The sequence below is a fragment of the Misgurnus anguillicaudatus genome, chromosome 3, assembly GCF_027580225.2.
Source record: "Misgurnus anguillicaudatus chromosome 3, ASM2758022v2, whole genome shotgun sequence".
In the NCBI taxonomy this organism is placed as follows: Eukaryota; Metazoa; Chordata; class Actinopteri; order Cypriniformes; family Cobitidae; genus Misgurnus; species Misgurnus anguillicaudatus.
The window spans coordinates 47,622,642-47,648,700 of record NC_073339.2 but is presented as its reverse complement, the minus strand read 5'-3'; the positions used below and the strand labels follow the sequence as shown (position 1 = coordinate 47,648,700).

Genomic DNA, 26,059 nt, shown 5'->3' with positions numbered 1-26,059 from the left:
CATTATTTGAAAGCTAAAACACGCAAGATTCATGTTCTGAGCTTGTTTTTGGCATCAATACACTGGAGTGAAAAGGGTTAAATGAAATGCAGACAGATCACATATTAATATAAATGTTGGTACTCACATATCTTGCCATATGGGTCTGATCATTTCTGACATATCCAAAAAAATTCAGCGTACATTGCAACGCAAGGGTCCACTCTTCAATTGCATCCCACATTTTAATCTAAAATCCTGCAAGATCCTCCTTTGTTAACATGCGCGCTTACAATCATGTTTCACAATCACTGAAAATGCATCTCTTTCTGCCTCGTTAGACTGTTCCGATAAATATTCTGCATTATTTTTCTGTTTTGTAAATCAGATAAGGTTTGAGAACCTTAAATGTCCTGGAAGCGCACATTGGGTAAGCGAGGTGTCATTTTGTGCACCTTCGCTTTTTACTATGAAGCCAAAATGAAGCCAGCCAATGCCTATCCAGCAAAGTTTTGATTGATGGGAGTAGTAACTAATCATGAAACGATTACAAGGATTCAACTTCTTTCATTAAATTGTACTTCTGGGCAAATCTGCGCTTTCACATGCAGAGACATGCGTGCACAGTCTGCGCACCCATTTTGTTTTGGTAGCATAGCGGGCCGGGTAGCCTCTTACAGAGCCGCTGAGAAACCTCTCCATCATCTCTATTGTGGATCGTCGACTGCAGATGACTTTTTTGTGTTGAGAGTGTTTTGGAAAAGGTGATAAGGAGCACGATCGAGGTGCAAAAATACCAGACTATATAAAAATTAAATCGCATCGCAGAGTTGAGCCGGACTGTGGAGCTGCGCTCGGATAAAGTAAGTTTGTATTGTTATGTTCATCATATACTTACATTTTTTTTCATGTAAGCTGTTTTTGATTATAAAATAACCATGGAGATGACTAAGTCACAAGACACATGGGCTCATTTTTCTATGACATGACATGTAAATGCATCATATTTATGGCTATATGAATCGAATGCATAGAATATACTGCTAAACTAAAAACAAGAAAATAAGATATGTGGCAGAAAATATGATGTAAATCGTAGCAAGCTAGCTATAGACAGTACTCGGTAGGTACTCAGTTGATGGCTGAGTAACGAGGGTAGAGTTGATGGCTGAGTAACGCGAGACCTCACGAGACCCGGTGCGTGATTCAAAATGGCGGCTCCCGCCTGCTAGCTTCCAAACAACTTTCACACAACTTTCAAGCAACTCCCGTAAAAATACAGAAATCAAACTTTTTTTTCATCGTCCATCCACATTACTATCATTTCGTTTTTTTTCCCCTCCACATCAAAAACCGGATTAACACTATACAACCTGGATCATCTCGAGGATTACATCGACGGGCACTACAACACATTCTGCTGCACCATGAACAAGGACAAAAATAAAGGTAACATCCCAATCTCCAAGAGACCTCGTCCAGATTCACCTATCACCCCCAGTACAACTCCATCCACATCACCAAAACCGCCATGCTGCACTGATGTAAGCGACATTTTGCTCTCAATAGAAAATAAACTCACCGCACTCGACAATAGGATTGCAATAATAGAAGTCATACACAAAGAATTCCAGGAACTACGGCACAGCTTAGAATTCAGCCAAGAACAGATAGATACACTCACTAAAGAAAATAACTTCCTGAAGGACTCGGTTCACGAACTCACTGCTCAACTCACTTCTGTCGTCACCGAAAATAAAACCATTAAAGAAAATATTTTGGACTTACAATCACGCAGCATGAGGGACAACTTGGTTTTCACAGGCATCCCGGAACAAACTCCAGACGACCCCGAAAAATCAGTTAAGGACTTTATGATAAAACAACTCAAACTACCAGCGGAAACCGTACAGAGCATCACCTTTCACCGTGTTCACCGCATCAGATCCAAAATCATCAACAACCGTCCACGAGCGATCATCGCGAAATTCGAGCACTACAAACATAAAGAACTGGTTCAGAGACAGGGCAGACAACTCAAAGGAACAAACTACGGACTCAATGAACAATATCCAAAGGACATTCTCGAACGCCGGAAACAACTCTTCCCAATCAGAAAACAAAAAATAAACGAAGGAAAAAAGGCAATCATTACAGTGGACAAATTATACATAGATGGACAACTATATCGCGATAAGGACATTACTCCCTGGCTTTTTTGAACACTCTACTTCAATCCGTAAGTCAATAACTATCATAACCAAACTAAACGCATTCACTATTTTCTCTCTTTTTTTCTATTAGATGTGCTTTTACTTTTGCACCCAGGTCTCGATCCCCCCGTACCATATTCCACTATATGCTTGCATTTCATGGTTTCTGTTTTGTTGTTGCTGTTCTGTGGTGTATATTCTGTCAGTTGTATTTATGTATCTTTGTTAGTCGGTCAACAACATTGCATTGTTATGCACACATACACTACACCCACTCGAATACATATACTCACATCTATACATGTACAGTATTAACAGGCTTACACATTAATATACATATATGTCTATTTTTCATCAAAACATGTCATCTATCACTTTTGTAACCTGGAACATTCGTGGAATTGGCTCTCAGACAAAGAAGGTTAAAGTTTTTAATCATTTAAATGAACTACAAGCTGACATATGTCTACTGCAAGAAACTCATCTATCAGAATCCGATTATAACAAAATTAAATCATCAAATTACCCGCACTTATTCTCTGCTCACTACAACACACAACAAAGAGGCGTTTGCATTTTAATAGGCAAAAAAGTCTCTTTTGTTCATAATACCACCATCGCAGACCCTGAAGGACGTTTCATTATCATAAACATCTCCATTAATAATAGCCCAGTCACAATTGGCAATGTATATGGCCCAAATACAGATGACCCATCCTTTTTCCAGACATTTTTCTCTTCACTTTCAAATTTTTCTAATTGTCCAGTCATAATCGCAGGCGATTTCAATACAGTTCTAGATCCAACAATAGATAGATGTAACAGCTTAGGCAATAAACGAATTTGGAAATCTGCAGAAACCATAAAACAGTTCATGAGTGATTTTGGTCTTGGCGATAGTTGGCGTCTACAGCACCCCAATACTAAAGAATATTCATTTTACTCATCAGTACACCACTCATATTCCCACATTGACTTTTTTCTCACTACTAATTCTATCATATCACATATTTCTGAATCAAAGATCCATTCAATAATCATAAGTGATCATGCCCCGGTAACATTGAAATGGAACACAACTCGTCAATATAAACCAACTACTAGATGGCGATTTAACACATCTCTTTTAAAGGACAATGATTTTGACAGTTTTTTTTAAAAGAGAGTGGGCATGCTTTCTGGAGATGAATGACTCCCCGGAAACATCTCCATCTCTTCTGTGGGAAACAGGGAAAGCAGTACTAAGAGGAAAAATTATTTCATTCTCCGTTTACAAAAAAAGGAAAGAAAAGGCTCAACAAACAGAACTGGAACAAAAAATCAAACTGCTAGAAGACATAAACATAAATAATCCAACAGAAGAAACACAGGATTCACTAAGAAAATATAAACTCAAATTGAATGAATTAATAAATAAACATACACAATTCCTAATTCATAGATTAAGACAAGAAAACTTCCACCATAGTAATAAATCCGGTAAATATTTGGCAAATCAAATCAAACAAAATAAAGAAAAAGCAACAATCCCAGTGATTGTGGATGCAGCAGGGAATCCTACCAACTCACCAGAAGAAATAAATCAAATCTTTCAAAATTTTTACAGTAAATTATACTCCTCTGAAAAAGACCCAGATCAAAAAGACATTGACTCATTTCTTAACCATATCAACTTGCCTCAACTCAGTAACCATCAAATAAATTCTCTTGAATTACCTTTAACAGAACAAGAACTTTCTAATGCCCTCAAACTCATGCCAAACAATAAAGCACCAGGCCCCGATGGATTCCCTGCTGAGTTCTACAAACACTTTTGGTCCATTTTATCACCACTCTTCATCCGTATGATTACTGAATCAAAAGAAAAATCAAAACTCCCAGATAGAATGAACACAGCCACAATTTCACTCCTTCTTAAACCAAATAAAGACCCAACATTACCGTCAAGCTACCGTCCAATTTCACTAATCAATGTGGACATTAAAATCATTGCGAAAGCACTTGCACATAGAATAGAAAAAGTCACACCATCAATAATACATCCAGATCAAACCGGTTTTATCAAAGGCAGACTTTCATCGAACAACACACGCAGACTTTTTAACCTAATGCATTATTCATCAACACAAAAAAACAAAACAATCATAGTTACTCTCGATGCAGAAAAGGCTTTCGATAGGGTCAACTGGAAATTCCTGTTTTCCACATTAGAGAGATTTGGTTTTGGAGAGTCATTCATTAATTGGATTAAAATTCTATATACATCACCTTCAGCCACTGTCATCACCAATGGACTAACATCACATATCTTCACACTGCATCGTGGGACCAGACAAGGATGCCCACTCTCCCCCTCATTATTTACCATTTTCATTGAGCCATTAGCAACAGCTATCCGTCAAAACAGCTACATCAAAGGTATTCAAACACTAAATATGCATCATAAAATTAGTCTTTACGCTGATGATATATTACTATATTTACAAGACCCGTCATCCTCATTACAAGAAACGATTAAAGTCATCGACACATTTTCAAATATCTCTGAATACTCGATCAACTGGAGCAAATCTTCAATACTTTCATTACATCCCAACAGCTTGGATGTGACATCCCAAACACCACCAATTCATTTGTGCTCCAATCACATCACATACTTAGGCATTAATGTTTCCCCCAGACTGTCAGAGCTGTTTGGACTTAACTTTACTCAATTACTTAAAACAATAAATGATGACCTTCAGCGTTGGATGAACTTACCTCTATCTATTATGGGCAGAATATCAGTAATTAAAATGACAATACTCCCTAAATTAAACTATTTATTCACAATGACTCCAACAATACCCACCCTCACCTGGTTTAAATCTTTAGATTCAACCATCACTAAATTCTACTGGAAAAATAAGACCCCACGAATCAAATTGACTACCCTACAAAAACCAAAAACACAAGGAGGACTAGAAGCACCAAATTTCTACCACTACTTTTTGGCTAATCAGCTCCAAATTATATATAAATGGTTTCATCCTAACCCATCAGAAAGCACGTGGCAAGATATTGAACAGTCAATTTGTAAGGACATTAACATTTCAGAATTACCCTTCTTTAATCAAACAATCAGAAAGCATCACTGTTTTAAAACACCAACAATAGCCGCAGCTCTGACAGCCTGGTGGAAATTTCACCAAATCACAAACACTCCTCTTGCACCATCTAAATACACCCCGATTTGGAATAACCCAGACTTTACAGTTAACAGGAAGCCACTCAATTTACAAACATGGGTAGATAAGGGCATCACACAACTTCAGCACATCTTTCTTAATAACAAACTGGCACCATTCTCACACTTGGTCCAGAAATATGGCATTGGAAGTAATTGTTTTTTAGAATATTTACAAGTCAAATCATCTATTCAATCAAAAATCGACACTCAGACAATTAATTTAGACCTTTCCCCTCCAATCTTTGAATTAATTAATATATCCTCCCCCAAAAAGCTACTTTCCAAATTGTATAAATTAATATCCAAATCAGACAACACATTAAGCCTACCCAGTGCTAAATGGGAATCAGATTTATCTATTGCTCCCAATGCAGATTTCTGGACACAAATCTGCAAAAATATATACTCCATGACAAAAAATGCCAACTTACAACTCATACAGTATAAAGTACTTCATAGGTATCATCTAACTGGACGGAAATTATTTAAAATGGGCTTCACTTCGGAAACATGCTCACATTGCACACAAAATACCCCAGACACTTATTTACACGCTATTTGGCATTGCACCTCGGTTAAAAATTTTTGGGAAAACATTACTGACTCACTATCCAACCTTTTGGGATGTCACATCCCGCTGTCTCCATCCCTCTGTATATTAGGTGACATATCTATAATTAATCTAAACAATATAAACACTCAATTACTCCTAGTGGCCCTAACTATCGCCAAGAAAACTATCCTCATGAACTGGAAATCAAGGAACACCATACACATTACAACTTGGAAAAATTTATTAATAGAGTACATCGCCATGGAAAACTTGTCTATCTCAACACAAAACAATACATCAGAATTACACCCCTCTTGGTCATCTCTCCTTAACTTCCAACCGTCTTAAATCTACTGACCGTCTTTGTCTGAAGCCATCCCCAATGACACACTATCAATAGTCATACATGATTGAGGGGAGGGGGTCAGGAAGAGATAGAAACTTTGACTAATATCAAATATATATAAAATACTTTTAATAATATACTTAAAATCTCTCTCTCTCTCTCTCTCTCTCTCTCTCTCACTCTCTCTCTCACTCACTCTCTCTTTCTCACCCAATATTGGCTATGGCATATCAATCCCTGCACTGTGCGAACGTTATTATTTGTAGGTGGGTGTGTTGTGGGGCCGGGGACCCTGGGCTTTCGCGCCATAGCTTGTCCTCTCGACTGGCATTTCTTGTCTCCGGCCGATGCATCACATGTCTCGCGGTTTTAATGAATCACATTAGACAAGGTGCGCACACACACACACATTCATTTGAAGCTTTAAAAATAATAAAAATTAAGCACACACGAAAAAAAAAAATATATAAAAAATACTAATAAATAAATTAAAATACAACACATATAGGGTAAGCGAGGCTTGGGCGTGGCGGCCTCGGATTTGCACCGGGTTGGTTCCATGCTGCACGCCTTGCTTTTTTAATGCATTGCACTCTAGTTGACACAAACAAATGCTTGAACATAATAATGAAAGGGAAAAAAAAAAAACAACATAGACAGGGAAGACGGGGCATGTGTATGGGTCGGCCTGGGGATGGATTTTGGGGCCCTGGGCCCCGCAGCACCTCACCTTGATAGCTTGTTGTAACATGACAGTGGTGGGGATCTAACCTATGCCATAGCCATGAGGGGGGTCAGAGGCAGTTTTATAACACCTTATTATTAATATCTGTATTAATATTATCATTAATATATCATTATTAATATCCTTATCAAATATTATCATGATTACTATTATTAATATTATTATTACTATTATCATATATTATAACTACTATTATCATTACTACTATTGGATGTATCAATATTACTATTATTTTGATTATTATTTTTTTTTTTTAAATATTATTATTGTTATTATCTCTACTATTATTTATAATCCTCTTCCTGATCCTCCCTCTAAGTCCAGATGAAATTTGTATATTTATTAATTAATTTGTTTATTATTTCTATTACTACTATCTGCCATTTCATATTAATAGATTTTTCATTATTATTAATATTGATACTATTATTATTATTATTATTATTGCTATTATCACTTTCCTTATCCATTTTGTTTATTTATTTATTTATTTACTCCTAATTATGTCTGTTATACTTCTGCTCCTTTATTCAACAATTTCAACTGTCATATCTATTATAGTTACACACACACACACACACACACACACACACACACACACACACACACACACACACACACACACTACTGGCTGTTATGTTATGTGTTTTGTTGGTCTTTGTACTTTTTTTTTTTTTCATCTGTAAATATTGTATTTTTCTGTTTGCAAAATAAAAAAAAAAAAAAAAAAAAAAAAAGATGGCGGCAGGCAACTGAAATGACATGTAAGGTCACATGACTGATAATCATGTATAGCATGTCCAGCAAAACGCGCTGTTTTCGTGTCTGTACCTTTAAATGCAAATGAGCTACAGCTCCTCACTTCCTTACAAACAGACAGTGAGCACTTTCAGTAAAAATAGATCTGATTAATACAGTCTAAGGCAATAGTATGGACAGAGTACAACTCGCTGAGGGTGGAATATGGTAATGCAGGACTGTTAGTGGGCGGGACTTTATCAATGTGACCTCACATTGACAAGAAAATCAAACCGTATGCTATGGTTTAATGGGGATTAAAAACAAGGAACAGGTGGATTTTTTCATCGTAGGGTGGTTGTGTTCACACACTGCCAACACACAAAATGTCCAAACAGCTTATAGAAGTAGATTTTGCATAATAGGTGCCCTTTAATGCTCATAATATGAATGTGGCAATAAAATTTTCTTTATGTCAAAGAACATAACTGTGTGAGAGTTTGGATTCGGCCCCACTCTTCGTCTTGACTCCAACAAACAAACAAGCAAAAGCGACTTTTAAAGGCTACATTTACTTTAGAGCGAGTATTTTTTTTTTCCTCTCTGAACTTGTGACAGGACACGAGGTTTGAAGCACCATCACAGAGACCCAAAAGGGTAATGAATTACTGAATGTTCTCAGGTCAGGTTCTGCCTTCCCAGCAACCTTCATTCAACCTCGTGTGCTTCATTCCTGCATGGGTCGTGTTGTCTCATCTGAACGCATTCCTCGTCCTTCTCTCCTGACATCACAGCGCAGGGCAAACAGAAACACACACAAACGTCTCAAGGCTTAGCAAACGTACCACAATGAATTACACGTCGTTCTTTACAGTGACTCCTAAAGTCTCCTGAAGTCTTTGGCTTTGTTTGGCCAGCATCATTATTCCTATTGCTTCATACTTAGGGTTTTCAATTCGAACAAACCCATGAGCCTAAATATTCATCGTATGCTTGCACTTTTTCAGAATATGAAAAATCTTTGTATAAAAAAGCAGCATGCATATATCATGTCCACACTAAAAATGATAATCACTATTGCATTTAATACATTTTTACTTTGGTTGGGTCGAAATATAGATATTTAAACCAACAGTTGGGTTAGTGAGTGCACAGACAAATCAATTAAATGTTTAATAAGGTATATTTGTGAACCTATCTTTATTTCGAGTATTTGCTGTACTTTTGCTCATGCTAATTTCTTCTCATATGCATGAAGTCTATTTGCATTGGCACGCACATCAAACGTCGTCCAGATTCGGGACGGCCCTTTTGACCCAGTCGAGGAGCGGACGGAGTCGTCGGGTGCGCTGCTGTGTAAGCAGCGATAAGGCCCTTCTTAATGTGTTTGCACAGGAGCCGAAGTAAAAAGGGCCTCTGACGCAGAAGAGCCCAGCGCCTGCTGCCACCTTCACAATGGAGGACCCCGACACCAAACACAGACCCAAATGTCATGCAACGCATGGACAGGGATGCCTAACCTGATTGGACGATGTCAATGTGGGTGTCCTCCGTACGTTCGGGTCGAGACGGGTTTAAAAGGCCCGGTAGATCTGATGTGATGATAGAGGAAGTGTGACAGCACGTAAAGTTCAATACACTTGACAAGCCTTCTCATCCAAGAGGCGCATCGGTGTAGACATTCTGCAGGTGTATTTGCCTGGACCACGAGAGACAATTACTTAATTCAAGAAGCTCGCTTTAATTAGACGAAGAACTTGCATTGATTTAACTGCTAAACATAGCCAGACCGTCACACCTTTAAGATGAATAAGGTGGACATGTTGAAACTACTGACTACAGTTGCTCTGTTAACTCTCGCTCCGGGCTTGGACGCTGCACCGTTGGTGACTGGAGAACCAAAGGTTTTTGAAGAACAAAGTGATGGAGGTAAGACATAAAAACACCAGCTTTCTTTATTAAACATCCATACTTTATCATCTCAAAAAAAATTGGGGAGATTTTGAAGCAGAAGCACTGTAGAAATGAAATAGTATTAAATTAGAACCTGGTAGTCAGTCGTGTTGGATGGTTATCTCTTGACCTTAATTTAGGATTTTCTGGATCTCATTTTTACTCCATTCAAAAAGACATTTCAAATTGAACCTATCACAGATGGTTCAGATACTTTGTATGACCTTGTGAAGATGCTGAGCACACACAAAGAGTTTAAAAGATGTTTTTCATGCTTTTTTCTGTGAATGCCTTGTTTTATTGCATAGTTTTTTGTTCTTTCATAAATCATAATAGATTTAAAGTATGGTTAATACTTTATTTGTTTAAAAGTGTTTTGTAAGAAATGAAAACAGTAACAAATGAATTGGTCTACAGTAGAAATAACATCTGCATCCTTTACTGTACAAACAGCACCATGATAGTGGTCCTAATATATAATATAATAGATATATTAGTGTCGGATATGAATAAATAACTGGATTTGTGGTACATTGTCACACCTGCACCACACCTGTGATATCTGGAGTGAAGGTTTAACTGATGCTGAAGAAATCAATCAATGCCACTGCCATCAATCCCACAATCCACCTGGAGAGCTAAAGTGTGACCGAAAACTAATGTTATGTACAAAGTTAAATGTGTTGCAATGCTTTAGCACTATATATATTATATATTCTACAGTATATGCTTAATGATTTACTGTAGTCTATAAGAGAGGGGGGATGCAGAAAAGGATATTTATTGTTTGGATGTTATATAACATGCATATCATAGATTAGAGCATAATCTGCATGGTCTTAAAGGGACAGTTCACCCAAAAGTGCAAATTCTGTCATAATTTACCCATACCAAAGTTATTCAAAAATTCATTATATTTAAGAATGTTTGTAGCCAAGCAGATGTGGGGCACCATTCAGAAAAAAACTACAATGGAAGTGAATGGTGCCCCTAATCTATTTAGGAAAACAAAGAAATGTATACAGGTTTGGATCAATATGACAGTAAATTATGGGTGAACTATCCTTTAGGTGTAAAAGCTTTGTTTTTCTTTGGGGGGGTTTTTGTCAAAGAGAAACCACTGTGATATCTTATTTGTTAATTTGTCTTTACTCTGGGGTTTTGGTCTCTCAGTTGTCAAGCCGACAGACTTAAAGATGGCTGAAGATCGAGATGATGAGACCACCGGCGCCAGACACTTGCGATCTTCTGTTAGTCATGTGCTTCCCTGTGTGCAAACTTTAAATTTGTCATCACACACTTAGCTTCTTGACTTGATACTAAAATTGTCTTTGTGATTTCCAGTGGACCTACATAATGTTTTAATTTAGGCCATTAAGTCTCAAAGGTCATACTGAGGTTAAAGAACCTCTTGAACTGTGTGACCCACTTACATGATGATTCAAAATTCAAGATTTTGCAATAACCTTTTATTTGAAACAATACATTATTTTTATTGTTACATTTTTTTTAAAGGTTATGTGTCTTTTAACTATTTCCAAAAATCCCCTCGATGTCATTCTCCTGTGACGTCTTATCATGGTAGTCCCGGCAACTCTCTGTCATCCCCGAAACTTCTCTCAACAATCCTGACGTGGATTTGTACACATGCAATTTGTCCACTTTTGAGATCAGAATGATGATGAAAAGGGTTATAAAGTTTCATATATCATCTGTTATGTCATGTATATTTGACCAAGCCATGAGAAGTAGCCCTTTAAAGTGATATTTGAAGTCGAGAATGACTCCTTTCACTGCATTGCCATCTGCACTGACTTGTTTCTATGGGCCTGGGAACAATTCTGTGTCAACAGAACCGCAGACCAAAACCTTTTAGACAAGAGAGGAAATGCATCATTCTGCTACAAACCATAAACTGGATCTTTAGAGACATGCAAACAGCTTGGGGTTTGCTGAAACCAAACTCATTGCATTCCATTATGCACCAATAAATTCCTTAAAGCGCTCCCTTAAATTGGTGTTTAATTGATTCATATGTAAATTTTCTTCACAGACAATGAAAAACCTCCAGATCTTTGGAAAACTGTTACGGATGAAGCGGAAAATAAAGCAAGAGTGACAAAGGTTCTTGATAAACTACTGAGGACCGGATCAATGACGATGTTTCCTGATGGAGAGACTGAAGCTGTAGGAGTTTTTGACTTAGCAACTAGTAGCCCAAAAGATCAAGTGTTAGGCACTGGTATCAATAACCCATTAAAGACAAGTCATCCTGACGGACACGAGGAGATTCCTCCAGCATCCGACGGCCGTGACGCATCTTTCCCAAGTGGCTCTCCGCATTCCCGACAGCAATCAGAACAGACCGGCCTGTTCAGACTGTCAGAAGTGATGGATTCAACAGTGACCAAGCTGGATCGAGTCTCGGCTGGTCCTGGTACTCGAGAGGAGCTTGTGAAGATGTTGAGTGCACTTGAAGAGTTTCAAAAGTTAATGAACAACACGCTGAGCCATCGAATCACCTTCACAACCAGAGGTAACCTTCACTAAACCTTCCTGTAGCGTTAGCAGCACAAAACATCATGGGTTTAAAATCTGAGGGAATACACGTACTGATATAATTATTAATAATTGTTTTCTGGTATTATAGATTTAACTTCGTGTTTTTTCATCCTTCTGTTTTTGTAATTACAGGAAATGGCAACGGTCGAAATCCCGGGAAGAAGAACAAAATGGTGTGTTTCAAATGATCAGCATTTGCATTGCAAAAGATTGAAGTGCATGTTTTATAACCAGCATTATTTGCAGGTAGTGACTGACGGAAATCTCAAATCGACCACAGCGACCACTGTGATGAGCGGTGTGACTTCAGTGAAGGCCAGCACGGATCATACGGATCTTAAACATAACGGAAAAGCCTATAAAAAATCCCTTCAGTCAGGCCCGAAGAAACCTAACAAGAGAGGTACAGTATAAATCACATACGGTACTGTACTGTAATATTACAGTAACACCTTAAGACTAACAGCTACTTTTCTCTTTCCAAAAACAGTGTGTTTCTGGAAATATTGCTCACAAAACTGAAACAACGACTACTTCGCTTAGATGATGAATTCATTCCACCAAGCCGACCATAGACGCTTACAATCCTCTCAATGGACGGTCCATAACACGACTGACACCTCTCAGCTTTTTCTGACGTGTTTTGTCTTCATTTTGTGCACGAAATCTTGTTAACTTTCAATTCACATCACAACGTTGTTGCAAGCGCCAATAAAATGACAAAGCATGCAAAAATACCACGATAATAAAGAGAACTTTTATTTTTCTATAGCCATCTCTCTCGGTGATCATTGCAACACATTCATAAACATGCTGTACGTTCACATAAAGCCTCGCTGTTCTTTTACATGAAATGTTTGCACAAGTTCTCAATACCCTGTAGTTATGGTGATGAAGACGAGGGAATTGAGTAGAAAAGCTGTTGATTTGATGGCTCAGAGGACTCTTAATGCTGTCGCCTTGGTGAACATTTAATAAGATCCACCAAAAAACTAGATGAAACTTAAAGAAGTGAGGAAAAGCTTTGCTTGCATCATAAGGTTTCATTTTGTGCTTGTGTTTCGTCTTTGGTTATTATGTGACAGATCAATCTTCAGTCATGATGGAAATAAGAAATGACAAAGCGTCATGATGACGTTTTCTGCTTAGTTTAATTCAAGTCACTGAATCAGAGGATCATAAGGCGTTCATTCAAGGTTACAGAGTTGTGTAAATAAGACGTGCACAGATAAACACAATCAAAATATAAATGAAAGCAGACCTAAGCTTTCAATTACAAAGCTACTACAATCTGTCGAAAATGAACCTGTGGGTTTACATAAAGGAAAGATTCATTAAGCATATATGCAATGCTTTTATATAGAGAAATGTTTAAATAAACTGGCCTGACTTAATCATAACGAGTAATTCTGATGAAAATAGAATAAATATACAAAGAATAAAGTTGATCAAGATCTATAGATTATTAGGATGAGATAAAGTCATTGGTCAAGGCCATAGTGAACATTATGAATGTTAATATCATCCATGATAACAGATATTAAGGTGTTAAAATATAACAAATGTGAAGCATACAACAAAACTGTATTACTGTGTTTGGTCTCACACTGCTGGTCCTGCCATTAAACAAAAGAAAAAATCATCCAACCAATCAATGAAACATCTCAGATACAGCTCAACCAGTGAGCGCACGGCTACACACAAATACACACACACACACACACACACACACACACACACAAATACACACAAGCATACAACATAAAAAATAACTAATTTTTAAAAATGCTTCTTTTAAATGATTCGTTTGAACCGATCCTAAAGCTAAATGACTCTGTATGCGAATATTACAGAAATACATATAAAAGGGCAGCACGATTAAACTAATACTTTATTATTATTGTTAACTTTATTATTATTATTATTATTATTATTATTATTATTATTATTATTTATTATTGTTAACTTTATTATTATTATAATTATTCAAGAGCTTCTGTGAACACTTCTAAATGAATCAATAAATCAGTTATTAAACTGGTTCGTTGGAACAAACTGTCTGAATGAACCAATTCACTAACTTGATGAAGTCCTTTCAACACACCCATGCAAACATGCATGCATGCACACACACACACACGCGTGCGCACACACACATAGGCATACAACATGTTTAACTCATGGCCTTTTGTTCATGGTCTTCAAATGATTTGTTTTAACCAATGCTAAAGCTAAATGACTCAGAAATTGGGGAGTGCTTCTGAGTATGTGAATATCTCAGAAATGCATACACACACACACACACAGTTTGTAAAGACCGAACAACTTGATTTTGATCTATTTGATTTTTTTGGCAACATCCAGGTAAGCGAACTCAATCTCTCTGTCAGCAGGACAGGTGTTCATGAACTCTTCTCTCTGGTAAGCTGTGTTTAAATATCGCCAGACGCCGCTCATCTCTGCAGGAATCTCAAAGCCTCTGTACTTCCTGGCAACAACCTACAACAACACAAAGGTCATAATATTACATAAACACTTTATCTACAACAAAACCTCCACAAACAGACAAACTACTCAAATATTTTGATAAAAATAAATACAAAAATACAGGTCCAAAAGTGTGAGATCACACCAAACAGTTAAAGAAAATGAAGATCGCACTTTATCGTACACAATATCTTTAAAACATATCTTTAAATGTCTTTAAAGCTCCGCTGTTTCTATCATTAAAGCAAATGGTGAACATACCAAATACCTTATGAGCTTTTATGAAACTAATTTTTGACTTACAAAATAGTATATTTTAACCAATGAAAGAACAACTGAAGAGAGAGAGAGTTTGTCTGAATATCAACCTTCAGGATGTGTAGTTTGGGAAGCAGGTTGCAGTCGGCCAGCGTGAGATCCGGTCCATCCAGAAAACTGCGTGTAGATGTACCAGAATCATCTGTGCTGTTGGCATCGATTTCATCTGGAAGTGGAGTCTGTAAATACTCATCCAGTCTCTTCAGTGACTTCACAAGAACTTTCTCCAGACCTCCAAACATCAGAAAACATTCAATCAAAGTCATAAAAGACACAGAAAGCATGTATGGTTGTACATCAAAGTATTAACTAAATGAATAGTACCATCGTTGGCTTCTTTACGAGGGTTTTTGATGTAGGCAGAAAATTTGGCAAATATGTCTATTCCTGCTGTGTTGGATTCTGGATTCTTTGCTGCCAACTTTGGATATCTTAGAACAAAAGAAAAATAAAAGGTTTTAAAATGTGAAATCTTTAATAAAGCAGTAAATAAGTAATGAGTAAATATAATAAGTACCGTGGTGGAACCAATTTGTCCTCAAGAAACTCCTCAATTTTGTTGACGTCCACCAGCACTTCTCCATTGAAGGTTAGGAACGGTGGATTGGTGCCTGGTGCGAGATCCTGCAGTTCTGCTGGTTTCCTAAGAGACAAAAAATTAGATTTATCTGATAACAAAATATTCAGACTGGATTTTTTATCATAAAACAACCCTACAGGACTGTAAATGTATAAGATAAGAAATCATTAAAGAAACACATAATATAACCAAATTCATACAGGATGTTTTATTTGAGTCTTACAGTCAAAAATAGGCTACTATGTTGGTTGTATTGTAATTCATATTAAGATAACTATAAGGAAGATTAAATACAATGTGGCTCATTCAGTTATTCCCATACTTCAATTACATAATTTTATAGTTTTAATGAAATAGTGTTTGGTATGTGTTATTATTAAGTTTTTTGTTATTGTTGTTATTGTTATTTTTGTTATTATTATTATTATTATTATTACTAATTATTATTATTATTAAATGCTATTATTAATATTATTATTTTTACATTATTATTATTATTATTATTATTATTATTATTATTATTATTATTATTATTGCTACTACATCATCATCATTATTATTACCGTTATTATTAATAACATCGTTGTTGCGTCATCACAGAATATTATTATCATCACCAGATTTTAATATATATAAAATATAATATTATAGCTGTTGTTATTATTATTAACATTAAGTTATTATTATGGACATTACTATTGTTATCATTATCATATGTAGCATTACTTTTAGCATTGTAATTATTACTCTTGTTATTATGCTGTCATTACAAAATATTTATGTTATTCTACAATCTTTAGAATTATTAATGTTGTTATTATTATTATAATACATACTATTATTACTTAAATACCTATATTATTATTTGTTTATCATTTTTGCTTATTATCATTGCTTTATAATAATAAATATTTTTTTCTGATTTTTGTTGTGTGTTCACACTGAAAAAAAAAGATTCATTCAATTTACTGATTTTTTTAAGGTAAGTGGTCGCAAACAATATATTTAAGCATTTAGACTAAAAAAACTTAAATGTAGCTTAAATAAATTTATTGCGATCACTTACCTTTAAAAAATGAGTAAATTGAATGAATAATTTTATCAGTGCAGTTTAGCCATGCTGTATGTTTTGCACTTCTAATAAAAAATTATAATAAATGTGCTTAACCTTTTAAGATCCACAGTGGTGACGTTGAAGATGACGCCCTTCAGCCAGAGAATCATGAAGATTCGTTGAGAGAAAGGACAGTTTCCAATGCTTTCACCATCACTGCCAGCCTATGAGATCAATACAACAACCACAACACAGATCAGACCATCAGTGCTTCATCATAAAACACAAATCTAACAGCCATCAACTGCTTTAAGAGCCCAAAAAACTGTACAACTACAAAAACACAAAATAAAAGGACTTTTATGAACATGATGTCTGTGCTGAGAATACAATGTCAATAGAAATATAATATTGTTTTCATACAGGAGGTTTCAATAGTATAGGCTCAAAATATGACACATAATTTATACAGTTTCATATAGTTTAAGTGTTCCTGTTGCCTTAAAAGTTTGAGATAATTCAACTTTTTTACACAACTAATATTTTTTAAGTTTAATTAACTCAAAAATGTTAAGGCAGCACAAACACTTACTTTTTTAATCTTCTTTTTAGTGTATATGCTGGGCACAAAATATGATATACATTTATAGTAAAACATTTGGCAGGTGCTTCAAAGCATCTTACAAGGCATTCAAGTTATATTTATCAGTATTTGGGATCAAACTAACACAATGCTCTACCAATTGTGACAATAAATTTGACTGTGAAATATCAAATGTTTCAAGACACAAAAAACTTTTGATTTACTTATGTGACACTAAATCAAAATCATCTTTATCTTTGTTTATTTATATATCATTTTATTCTAATATACATTAACAAGAAACATCCTAATTCTTCAAAGTGAAATATTGTCTCACCTTCACAAAGAGTTCAATGGTGGGAAATCCCATATTTTTTGCTGCTACATCAAACCAAGCCATCGTGAAATGCTTCTCGTAGTTAACGTATCAACACTTTCTACATTTTAATGCAAAGATTCAACAAAAGTATTTTCTCTGGAACTGAAACGTTAACATGCAAAATAAAGAGTGATTTCACATTCGTGTTGTGTGGGAGTCGGGGTGGAGAATGCAGGACGAAACACTGAGACATTTGTTCATTGTTATAACTCACAGCAACAGAGAGATTGTTCATAAGATGTGTGGTATGAAAAAGTTTGTACAATAATCATCTGTAAGAATCTCTTTTATGGTGATGGGAATCCTGAAAATCACAAATAATTAAATGTAATGAATCACCTGCATTGTCAACAGACACAAGATTTCACATAAACAAAAGGCCAACATTTGTACAGTTTCCTAGGTTTACTGTCACATCCATATGTACTGTACTGTATATACACACTGGTGTGATAAGCAGCACCAGTAGCCTATGTGACGTCACACCGGTTTTTGTGTGCGTGCATGTGTGTGTGCGTGTGGATTTATTACTCTTGCTATATTTCTGGTGTCTGGAGGTTTTGAGAGGTATTGTGAGGTCTGCTTACTTGAAGATAAGCATGCAATGTTTTCTGTGTGGTGATCTGAGGGTCAGTAAGGACATGAAGGTAAATCACAAACCAGTGAAGGCTGGTAACACCTGAAACTCACTTAAAAAAAATCTCAGACCCAGTGTGTTCATGAAAATACTGTACCGTACGTATGTCAATTTACAAAACTCTAAATTCTGATTGGATGAACCATAATGTAGACACACCTGTGACGCCATTCTGGACTCTACATCAATATGCATCATTCAGTAAGATTTAAAAGTTTAATCTTGTTAGAAAATAACTATTTTGATGATTATTTGTGAACATTTGTAGTACTTGTTAAACGTTGATGTTTAAATTGAGGTGGGACCTGGATCTAATATCAAGAAATCAAATTAACATAAATGCTGCATCATTCATGTGACCCTAGACCTAAAAACCAGGGTACATTTTTTGAAATTGAGATTTATACATCATCAATTTTTTTTACATATTGTTTGTTAAGATAAGACAATGTTTGGCTGAGATACGACTATTTGAAAATCTGGAATCTGAGGGTGCAAAAAAATCTAAATATTGAGAAAATCACTTTTAAAGGTGCCGTGTGTACATTTTAGCGGCATCTAGTGGTGAGGTTGCGAATTCCAACCAAAGGCCCAGTCCACTGCTCACCTCTCGCTTTTGAAACACATGGAGAAGCTATGGTAGCCTCCACTGGACAAACATGTCATCGTCGGAGACAATTTAGTAAAAAGGTTTGGGCTTCTGCAGAAACATGGCGGCACAAAATGGCAACTTCCATGTAAGGGGACCCTCATGTATGTTGATAAAAACGTCTCATTTTAAGGTAATAAACACATAACGGTTCATTATGAAAGGTCTTTATACACCCCTGATAATATAGTTTTGAATGTTGTTTTGCATTTCTGTCAAAAGATCTTTCTAAAAATTACACACTGCACCTTTAAAGTCCAAATGAAGTGCTTAGCAACATATTACTAATGATACATAGATTTTTTATTTATTTACGATAGGAAATGTACAAAATATTTTCATGTAAAATAATCTTTACTATATATTCTAATGATTTTTGGGACCCAAACATGGTATTGCTGGCTATTGCTATATACCTGTGCAACTTATGACTGATGTTGTGGTATAGGGTCACATATAATAGACAAGGCGAGTAACATTCATAGTATAAAAAATGTGCAAAAATACACCTACTACTATTTCCTGCTAGATTTTGTTCATTTGATGGACAATTTACTTTTCACGTGAGCTGAGGAGCCACCAGAAAAAAACAAGCATCTCTTTAAGTGATTAAGAAATGTATTCCTCACTTCTTAAATAATGCATAATTAAATAATGCCCATGCTTGTTGTGATTGCATCATAGGTCAAAAAACATGCTAGATGTGTTACGGCGGAGTCTCTTAGTCATCACCTGGCGGCCATCTTACCGCAGGGAGCTTACTCACTCGTAGCATTGAGTTTTAATGGTGCAGGTAGTTTTAAAGGCACACAAGGCAAGTCTGAGTATTATTTCTCTACTAGCTCCCCCTAGTGTCTGGGAGTAAATGCTTTCTATATCTGAGACTTTACGAGACTGAAGGACACCGGGTCGGATACAGCGAACTTGCAAGTGGGGTATTCTTCCCACAGACGGTAGGAGCGGGCGAGAGAGTCTTCATTCGTCATGTAATGCATCATTTAACCATATACCGACTTACGAAGATGATTTATTAACATAAAAATGCTGCCTTGTGTCCCTTTAAATGACCATAACTTGCTCAATTTTCTACCAATTTTCAAATGGGTTGGCTTCTTACAAACGTTATTAACGTGGCTATAATTCTGGATGCTTTAACATGTTTCATTAATTATTATTATTTTTTTTTTTTGTATAAGTATGCAGTGTCATGGGTAAACCGTTTGAAAATCGACAGAGAATTGAGCCAGTTATGGTCATTTAAAAGTACCTGCACCAGTAAAACTCAAAGCTACAAGTGAGCGAGCTGCCTGTGGTAAGATGGCCGCCAAATGCGGACGTTCTACTCAATTGACCAGCAGCGAGACATCTAGCCTTTATACATATCTATTGGTCACATGACAATGAAAACATGGTGGATGTAATATGTCCGAAATATACTGCACCTGCACATACTATATAAAACGTACTGTTTTAATGATAAAGCACATACTTAATCTAATTCAGAGTGTAACACTTGGGCTGAGTTCTTTTGCCTCGGGACAGTAAGTTACCACCTAGCAACACCCTAGTTATCAAACACACTAGCATCGTGCTAAAAGCCACTTAGTAACCGAATTGCAACGCCCTAGCAACCACCCAGAGCATCCTATAGCATTGTGAATGTGAGCTTTTCATAGACTGTGCACAAAACCCAGCCCTCGCTTAAATCTCAGATCTTTCCCGTAACAGCCCTGACAAGCAAACATCTTAATCAGATTAGAGTTTACAGGAATGTGAGGAGATTAACCCACTACACTTCTACTGGGACACACACACACAAGGATGAGGAGGTGCACTGAAGTATACACACAAATCATGTACTTACACACACACACACACACACACACACACACACACACACACACACACACACACAATAAATCAACAACAGGTTTGCTGTGTCCAAAGATAAAATAGTAAACAAAAATAAACCAATCATGAATTGCCGTAGTGTGATGCTGTCATTTGTGATTTGTGAGCTGAACATACAGAAGGATTGTGGCCGTGTTGTCTGTGTATGTGTGTGTGTGTTACCCGCTGCAAGACACACAACACAACGGTCATTGTTATAAGAGTCGCACTAGAGAAACATACGGGTGGGATTTAAGGGCATTTTCCCGCGGATTAATGTCCCGCTGCTCAGCCGCCTTCATAAAACAAGAATTTGTCTCTCTGCACTTTGTCCCAGATGTTTACTAAAAACCTCACAAAGCAACAAAAAACTATTCTTACTATAATACTGTTGATCAAGTGCATCAATACAAATCAAATTTATTACCTATAGGGGAGAGTGGGGCACAAAGTAATGCTTTTTGGCTTTGGCCCTATTATTCAAAAAATATTTCAGTTAGATTTATATTTTTTTACACAATTAACATAAACATCTCTGCTACAAATGAACACTTAAAGTTTGTTTGTGTGATCTACCGTTATCGTACAATTACACTGAAAGTGACAGGAGTGCAAACGTTACCCCATATGTGAGGTTCATTGTAACAAACAGGGTTTGTTGTAACACCTGCTAGAAAATTTTGTTTAAATAATTTTATCAAATTCTGTCTATATACTAAAGGTGGATATTGTTTCTATATCTGCTTATAATAGATAGATATCCATACATTCATCCATCCATCATCCTTTATCTAACCCAGTGGTTCCCAAACTGGGGGCCGGGGCCGCGAGATGGTGCCAGGGGGGCCCCAGTTTTATGACATTTTGTGTAATGAAACCTAAAAAAATAAGGCTACCAACCAACAGCACTACTTTGTATAACTTAATATGTTTTGTTTAATTAAAATGTTACATTTTAGAGCAGTTTTTTGTCATAAATTTTCTTTGGGGGGCCCCGAAGGAATGCACCGTACACAAGGGGGGCCGCACGCGCAAAAAAAGTTTGAGAACCACCAACCATCCGTCTATTATGCAGCAATGCATAAATATATATATACATTTAAGAAATGTTTTATTTATATATAGTTTTTTTATTTATATATAATATAGAATTTATAAAAATACAAATAAATGTATATACACATGTAAATGTTTCTTAAATACATACATGAATGCATGTGTATTTATACATAATACATAATAATTCCACACAGCACAAACTCATATGTTATGCAAAAAATTACTTTTATTTTGTATGAGATTAATCTAGATTAATCTATGCCCAGCCCTAATTTTTAAATTGTGTTTTAATCACAATAAAAAAACATAATTGTGAGTTATTTCCCCTGATATTGTATTAACAGTTATCATTTTGATGAATATTATTTACATTGTTTTCATTTTATTATCATTGTATACCTGAGGCTGTGTGACAACTAAACCCGCTGTGAAAAAAATGTTTTCAATCCCAGCTATCAGTTACTAAGAGTTGCTGACATGTTTTAAAATGCTGTTATGTTTTAGGTAATAAGACAGTGATTAAAAAAATTTAAGGTGGGATTTGGTGACATACAAAAACATTGAAATCAGTCGGTCTCAGGGTGATATATCAACGATTGTCTAATCTCACATAAGTACTGAAGAGTTTTCATATTTTAGTAATTATCCTGAATTTACAGTGCATGTTACGTTTATGTTAAATGTGTAGCACCATGAAGCTATGAGGCATAATATTGTGCTCCTTTGGTTTGTCTCCATACTGTATAGTAAAGCTCATTTAAACTGACTTTAAATAGGTTTAAAGTGTTTTAATGGCATCATTTGGTCATAATAAGATCTATTTTATCAATTACAGAATGAATGAATGTTTAACGGTTACTGTATGTTTTTGGGGGGTGTGATGCACCTCTCCATGGTTTCCAAACATCTGAGCTCACACAGAAACTCAGAAGGAGTCATAACAAATTTGGACAAAAATATAGAAGAAATACAAAAAAATCTGGATCATTAATCATAAATTTGTGACTGTGTACAAAATGCTCTCATATAGCTCAGTGGTAGATCATTGCATTAGCATCTCAAAAGGTCATGGGTTTGAACCACACATACTGATAAAAAATGTAATGCACTATAAGTCAGTTTGTATTCAAGCGTCTGCCTAATGCAGAAATGTAAATATCCGGTGTCCTCACTTTCCTAAAGTGCACTAGAAAATCTTCAGTTTTATTATATGACAGCAGAATTCTCTGTTGCCTTATTTAGAGGGCTGTATCATTTAAACCAACCCAAACATTCTACAGACTAGCTAAGATAACTAGTTTTCTAACATTCACATTGCTGGTTACTACTAGAATAAGCTAGTTTTGTTGGTGCACCTGCAACAATAACCAACTGGTGCCAAACAGTCACAGACCAGAATAACCATTTAAACCCAGTAAAACCATCTTGTGAATAGCTGGTCAAACTGATCTGAGTAAATCTTTAGTATTTGTTAATCGTAAGAAGCTTTTTAATAGTGTATAATACCTTCACATAGAGAGAGATCTTCAAATCGTTAGGATCAGTATTGGAGACATCTTCCTCCTTTGAGCTCATCTTCATCATGGTCTTTTCTTCATCCCGTTGGACGTGAGATGGTGACATCCCATTGACCTCCATGGTGACCTCAGGAGCTTTAAATTTCACACCTTTACTACCACCACTGACGTTTCTGCTACGACTGTCGAGGGACTCCTGGACATCTAAGGTATCGCTGGCCATTAACCAGGCAGGTATTGTCACTTTACGTCCCCCCTCTCTCGTTTTCTTCTTGGGCTCATCTTCGATGACACCGTTTGGATTTTCTTTACTTAGTCCCACCCCCTCTTCTCTATATGTTGACACCTGTTCGTTGACACGCTTGGGCTGCTCTTTTGCAGCGTTCCCTCCCTCTCCGACCTCCTGTTTGTCATTGTCAACCCTGATTGGCTGTTCCAGTTCATTGCATGCCCCCTCTTCTACAGCATCAGGTGGATCTGCACTTCGGACTTCCTCTGGCTGTTCTGGCTCTTTACTCCCTCCCTCTTCTGCAGCAGACTCCTCCTTCTCGACCTGTCCAGGCTCTTCTATAATCTCCACCCCTCCAGTCTCACACTGACTGCTTTTAATGTCTTCTTCATCATCTCCTCTGTTCTCCTCAGATACACTGACAATAGCTGGTTGGGTATCAGCCACCGTTCTCTCACACTTCTCATCTGACGGTAGATCCGTCTCACTTTCATCCATCATTAAACCGCTCTCGTCCACCACCTGTCGTGCACTCTCTTGTCTTTCACATTCACTTTCTGCCAACTTCTGATCTTCTGTCTGATCGATGGAAAGTACAGACGGTTCAATCGCATTATTCTGTATCTCTAAGGCATCGTTGTGTTTTGGCTCACCAGTTGCTTTGTAGGTCTCTTGTAAAAGCGCTTCATTCATAGACTGTCCTTCAGTGACATTATCACATTGCATTTCTTTTGTCGCTGGTTCTTGGTCTTCATCAAGGTTTTCTTCAATAACAATCCCCGGCTCTTCATCCTCTTCTTCTATGTTTATCTCACCCTCATCATTGTTGGTTAATGCTTCTTCTCGTGACCCCTTCTCCTCTTCTCTGTGTTCCTCTAGATGTGTTTCATCATCACTGGACACAGATTTCAGATCTTCATGTACCTCCACGAGGAAAAGCTCCTGACCTGTATGCTCGGTCTGCTCATGGATCTCAGGTTCTTTGTTGTTTTCTTCATGTGTTTCCAACTCATCCCGATCATCTTTGAAAGCATCCTCGAGCTCTTCAATGCTAGTCGTTGTTGACAATTCACCTTCAACCTGTAGTTCAGGAATCGCCATTTCTGTATGTCCATCCTCTTCCGTCTCTCCAGCTTTTACTTCACTTTGGGAAACCTCACTTTCTGGCCCAGGCTGTGATGTTTTCTCCTCCACGTCTACCGTGATATAATTTCTCTGCTCTGTCTGATAGACGGTGATGTCCATTGAGGTCATTTCATTGTCTACTGCACCATCTTCACCCCCAATGTGAATGTTTTCATCCACCTCTTCAGCTAGTTCCACCTCATCCTCCTCATCTTCCTCAACAGTCCTCCGATCTTCCATCTCCATTCCCAAGCTTACAGGACAATGAACAACAGTGCCGTTAGAAATGTCGATGTTATCAGTTTTGGCTTGGGCCATTACACAATGAGATGTTTAAAGTACAGCAAGACTATAACTAGCTCACTGAAGCTCTTTGGTGTATGTCCGGTCCCTTTGGTGCACAGAGGTAACTAGGACTTTCTCTTTCCCCCTTTCGTTCCTCTGGAGGATTATGGTACATTTCAGATTCTGATCCCCACATGACTCGCCTGCCTTCTTAAATCCGCTTCAATGAAAACTTGGTCAGCTCAAGATGATCGGTTTATAGACCAGTGCACATATTTCATGTCACCTGTTTACCCTTTGATTTATTTTATGTGCATTCGCTCGTTTTAATCAAGGAAATTAACAAAGCCTTCAATGATTATTTTAAATGAATATTTGGAAACGTATTTAGCATTTGTTATGATTTGTTAGATGGTTTAATCCAAATTCATCAAGATTGCAAACATTAACCATGGTTTTACTACAGTTAGCACCAAAAAACCATGGTTACTGTAGTAAAACCATGGTAACCACAAAATAACCATGGTTTTCAAAAACCATAGTTAGTTTTGTAAAACCATGGTTTGGCTAGTAATTAATACAACAAAAAAAAATTTTCGTAAGGGGAACCCAAGATCTTTGCATTACTAACATAATTCACTACTTAAATAAGCTACAGTAACACAATAGGAATACCACATCATATGAAAATACAATCATGGTATCTTCGCAGTGAAAAACATTTCTACAGGCTATTAAAAAGTGAGAAAAACAACTATGGTCATAAAAGTTAACAAACACGCTTTTGTAAAATGCATTGCTTGAAACTTTATATTCTTTTTTTAATGAATGCCACTTGCTTTATTATTTCATCCAATGCAATAAAAATGAAAAAAAAATGCATTCTGTTTGGCTCTGCACTGCACTAAATCTGACACAAGAGGGCACACAACGACCACTTTACAGACTT

The 26,059-nt window shown here is 36.6% G+C and overlaps 2 protein-coding genes across 3 annotated transcripts; one reads left to right on the top strand and one right to left on the bottom strand.

Moving 5' to 3' along the window:
* Positions 1-9,172: 9,172 nt before the first annotated feature.
* On the top strand, positions 9,173-13,055 carry urp2 (urotensin II-related peptide). Its single transcript, XM_055206222.2, has 5 exons — positions 9,173-9,732; positions 11,810-12,292; positions 12,451-12,491; positions 12,565-12,721; positions 12,809-13,055. The coding sequence occupies exons 1-5, from the start codon at positions 9,609-9,611 to the stop codon at positions 12,838-12,840; spliced, it is 837 nt and encodes a 278-aa protein (XP_055062197.2). The 5' UTR covers positions 9,173-9,608; the 3' UTR covers positions 12,841-13,055.
* A 1,221-nt stretch (positions 13,056-14,276) lies between these two features.
* On the bottom strand, positions 14,277-24,749 carry LOC129445106 (chloride intracellular channel protein 4). Of its 2 annotated transcripts, none has more exons than XM_055206223.2 (6): positions 23,461-24,749; positions 16,872-16,981; positions 15,641-15,766; positions 15,448-15,554; positions 15,174-15,355; positions 14,277-14,817 (listed from the first exon to the last, which is right to left on the bottom strand). In XM_055206223.2, exons 1-6 carry the CDS (start codon positions 24,424-24,426, stop codon positions 14,656-14,658), a joined length of 1,653 nt encoding a protein of 550 aa, XP_055062198.2. In that variant the 5' UTR covers positions 24,427-24,749; the 3' UTR covers positions 14,277-14,655. The 2 variants fall into 2 exon arrangements, with proteins under 2 accessions (XP_055062198.2, XP_055062199.1); XM_055206224.2 differs by lacking the exon at positions 23,461-24,749 and adding an exon at positions 17,678-17,869.
* Positions 24,750-26,059: the final 1,310 nt, after the last annotated feature.